The following is a 4,561-nucleotide window of genomic DNA, read 5'->3' on the forward strand; positions in this document are numbered from 1 at the left end:
ATGGACTATGTAGTGTGCAATCCTGCCACTGAGAAATGGGTGGTCGTTCCCGACTCCGGCTGGTCTAGCAAGGCTACATATTACAAGGCGAGGATCGCTCGACTGGGGTTCGACCCAGCCGTCTCCTCCCACTTCCATGTGTTTGAGTTCATACCAGATGATGTTTGGTATATGGACAACGAACAGATGGAAAACAGTTTTGATGGAAGGATTGAGGCAGTGGCCATTTACTCCTCCAAAGCTGGAGTTTGGAGTTTACACAAGGACTATTCTGAATGGGGTGGTCATTTTGCAATGCCCAGGGATTCAAAAAGTGTATTTTTCAATGGGGTTCTGCATCTGACTACTTTTTATGGCATGGTAGTACCCATTGACGTGGAGGGAAATATTTTGAGAGGCATCCCTATTCCTTTGCCAGACTATGATGAATATAATCCTGGTGGTGTTTACGTATCTCAGGGTCAATTGTATTTTTCATCTATGTACAAATCTGATAAATCTAAGGACTATGAACTATCAGTCTGGGTTCTGGTGGACTACAATAGTGAAAATTGGTCTTTGAAGCTCAGTGTCAACCCTCTGCATCTGCTTGGAGCATTTTACCATTCCAAGTTTGGATATGATTTCAGTGTTATATCAATCCATCCAGACCACGATATGATTTTCATGGTTTGTGGGACAGAAAACAGTAATGTCTTATGAAATGGGTCAAAGGAGGCGCCGTGTTATCAGTAGATTTGGATGCCATTGCTTGACACGTTGTATTCCATATGTTCCCTTGCTATCAGGGTCATTGGCAGATGAGAACTAAAGGTCTTACTTGCCTAGTATAGCTCCACGGTTGTTGGACATTTCCGATGATATTGGAGTTAGTATATGAGCAGCAATGGTTTGGGTAGAACTTTATGAAGTTGTGGGAGTTTTCTGTTGGTGCATCTGTGCACTCATTGAGTCATGCACTTGACATTGTGGGGCCAGCTAGTGCAGTTCCCTGAGCAAGTACATGTTTTGTGTATGCATGTATTTATATTATGGCTATTAGCAGCATATGCAATTGTATTATTCTCTAGTACTTCCCATGGATACTATGATTGTTCTGTTGAACCATAATTAGTGTCTTTAGTATCCAGATTCCATTCTTATTTTGCTTTGATGTTAGGTAATTCATCTGTGTTGCAACTTGTGTTCTCAAATTTTGTGTACTGACCTTATTTTCACAATTGGAGATATCTGTTCGTTTTGCCATGGCAGTGCATCACATATTTTGCATGATTTGGCATGGAAACTTCTGATAGGATCGTTGATCCTAACGCGACTGTGTAGCGCGTATGGATGGGAGGAGGGAGGAGAACGCTTGCGCAGCGGCCGGCGAGTAGGCGCCGTGGCTGCAGCAGGGAGCGGCGGCGGCTTACGTGGAGGGCGGCGTGCGTGAGGGAGTCGCGCGGGAGAGAGAGATCGCGAGAGCTAGGGGGCGGCCCCGTGAGCCAACTGGAATTAATTCCCAGCCTAATCTCATTCCATCTAGAGGAGAGTATTTAACTTACAAATTGTCCCACACTTTAGGAAAGCAAATAAACCCTAAGGAAATAAATCGTGGCTCTCCTAGCCACTTGGGCGGCGCCTCGGCGTTGGTACGTGATCCACACCGGGGCCGCCGGCTGCTGCGCCGGCTGGGCCTGGGCCGGCTGCTCCTGGCCCGTAACATCTCTTCGCTCCTCGGGAAACAGCTCGTCCTCGAGCTGGAAGTCAGGGTAGCGCTCGACGAAGGACTCTCGTGGCTCCCAGGTCGCATCATCAGAAGGGAGCCCCTACCACTCCACGAGGATCTCCCAGGCGCCATGCTGAAAGCGTGCCGGCCGCACCTGAGCAGGAGTCAAGACCGCCCTGCCATCGTGAATTGGCGGCAATGGCGGCATGGACGCAGGGGGGTCGCCGTGGAAGGGCTTCAGCAACCCCACATGGAAGACATCGTGGAGGCGAGACCCCTCCGGAAGCGGCAGACGATAGGCCACCTGGCCAATGCGCTCGATTACCTGGAACGGGCCAGCGTAGCGGGGGCCGAGCTTACCCTTGGGACAGCGCACCAGCGAGAGGGTCGGCCTGTGCAGCAGGCGAAGCCAGACCCAGTCACCCACCGCAAACTCCAGCTCGCGGTGATGAGCGTCGTAGTAGTGCTTGGCGTGCTGACGAGCCTGGAAGAGACGCTCGCGGACGTCGGTGAGGAATGAGTCGCGGTCGCAGAGTAGCGTGTCGGCCGTATCCGTCTGGGCCGCACCGGCGGTGTGTGGTAGGAGCGCCAGCGGGGGGCGCCCGTAGACCACCTTGAACGGCGTCGCCCGAAGTGCCGTGTGGTACGAGGTGTTGTAGCAGTACTCCGCCCACGCGAGCCAGTCCACCCAGGCTCGCGGGCGGTCTCCCGTGGTGCACCGCAGGTACATGGCCAGCACTTTGTTGACGATCTCCGACTGGCCATCCGTCTGGGGGTGGAACGCCGTGCTGAAGCGGAGCTGGACGCCGGCCATCTTGAACAGGTCACACCACATGTGGTTTGTGAACACAGGGTCCCTGTCGCTGACGATGGATGCCGGGAAGCCGTGGAGCCGAACGATGCCGTCGAAGAAGGTGCGGGCAACCGACGACGCCGTGTACGGGTGGCTCAGGGCGATGAAGTGCGCATACTTCGAGAAGCGGTCCACCACGGTGAGGATGACCGACTTCCCGCCGACCTTGGGTAGCCCCTCGACGAAGTCCATCGAGATGTCCGCCCACACCTGAGAGGGGACCTCGAGGGGCTGGAGCAGCTCGGCTGGTTGCTGCATCGGCGTCTTGTTGCGCTGGCATGTCGGGCAAGCACGGACAAACTCCTACACCAGCCGCATGTCGTGGGGGACGTAGAAGTCAGCGCGCAGACGCTGTAGAGTCTTTTGGACGCCCTCATGGCATGCTGAATGGACCAATGAGAGCACCCACTAGCGAAGGTCGTCCTGGGCAGGTACGAAGATGCGCTTGTCGTGGTGGAGGAGCCCGGCATCCCAGCGCCAAGGAGCCGTGAGGCCCTTGCCCTGGTGCTGTGCGGCCTCGCTGTCGGTGGAGGTAGCCGTCCGAATGTCGTCGATGAGGCTGAAGGACGGCCCGGAGATGGCGTGGAGCGCCGCTGTGTCATCAGTACTGGACTTGCTGTCACGGCGAGAGAGGGCGTGGGCCGCGGAGTTGAGGCGTCCCGGGCGGTACTCCACAGCGAAGTCGAAGCCGAACAGCTTGCTGAGCCACTGGTGCTGCGGGATCGTGGACAACCGCTGGTCGAGGAGGTACTTCAGGCTGTAGTGATTGGTGCGGACCAGAAAGTGGCGCCCCCACAGGTAGGGCCGCCAGTGCCACACAGCCTGTACCAGGCCGATGAGCTCCCTCTCGTAGGCCTCCAGCTTGACGTGGCGGGTGGCGAACGGCCTGCTGAAGAAGGCTAGGGGTCTGGACCCCTGGTGGAGAACGGCGCCAAACCCGGTGCCGGAGGCGTCGCAGTCAACCACAAACTGCTGCTCGAAGTCCGGCATCTGCAGAATCGGGCCGGTGGAGAGCACCTGCTTCAGCGCCGCGAAAGCCTCCGCTGCTTCCGCAGTCCAGGCAAAGGCCTCCTTGCGCAGGAGACGAGTCAGGGGGGCGGCGATGGCCCTAAAGTCCTGGATGAACTTCCGGTAGTATCCGGTGAGTCCCAGAAAGCCGCGGACGCCTTGAGCCGAGCGGGGCTTAGGCCAGGACGCCACAGACTCCACCTTGGCGCTATCCATGGCGACGCCTAAGGCTGGGCATATTACCCGAAACCCGAACTCCGAACCCGAAAAACCCAAACCCGAACCTGAAAAATCCGAACCCGAAAAACCCGAACACTATTTCCGAGTAGCAAACTCCGGTACCCGAAATTATTACGGGTAAATCGGGTTGAAAACCCCGATACCTGAACTCTAAAATAAAACCCGAACTTCCAGGCATGCTAGCAGCCCAAGTATTTTCAAGCCCAGCCCACTAGCGTACTCTAACCCTAGCCCCCTTGCAGCACAAGACCACCAGGCATGCAGCCCTCCAGCCGCAACTCCCTCCCATGACGGCGCATCTCGACCCCAAAGCCTGCACCCACCGGTGAAAGCATCTAGGCCCCTAATTCGAGTTTTGGTAATTAATGACAACAGTTTGTGGATTAACGATTTCATTTGAGATAATGAGTATAGGTTGATCCACGGATGAAAGAGATTTGGTTGTGAACGTATGGAGTTTCGGAGAGAATGAGCAAAGCTCGGGCTCAAGGCAAAGGTATAAAATAGGGCTTTTGTATTTTACCGGTCACAAGGCGTTTAGTGGATGAAAAGTGACCGGTTTTGTTGGATAGATAGCCGTACTATCAAGAGGGGTTGTGAACTCATGCTTGACGGGTCTTTAGTGCCATTCTGCTCAAAATATCTAGGTGCATGCATAAGGGCTAATGACGTTTTAAAAAGATTTAAAAAAGATCAAGTTTGAGAGCTGACTGCACAAGTGCGGACAGTCCGCTCCTTGGGAGGTGGACGGT

At 54.8% G+C, this 4,561-nt stretch overlaps 1 protein-coding gene across 1 annotated transcript; it reads left to right on the forward strand.

The window, feature by feature from the left end:
* On the forward strand, positions 1-702 carry LOC120713463. Its single transcript, XM_039999420.1, has one exon. It carries the CDS (start codon positions 1-3, stop codon positions 700-702), a length of 702 nt encoding a protein of 233 aa, XP_039855354.1.
* Positions 703-4,561: the final 3,859 nt, after the last annotated feature.

Source organism: Panicum virgatum, chromosome 6K, assembly GCF_016808335.1.
Source record: "Panicum virgatum strain AP13 chromosome 6K, P.virgatum_v5, whole genome shotgun sequence".
NCBI classification, from domain to species: Eukaryota; Viridiplantae; Streptophyta; class Magnoliopsida; order Poales; family Poaceae; genus Panicum; species Panicum virgatum.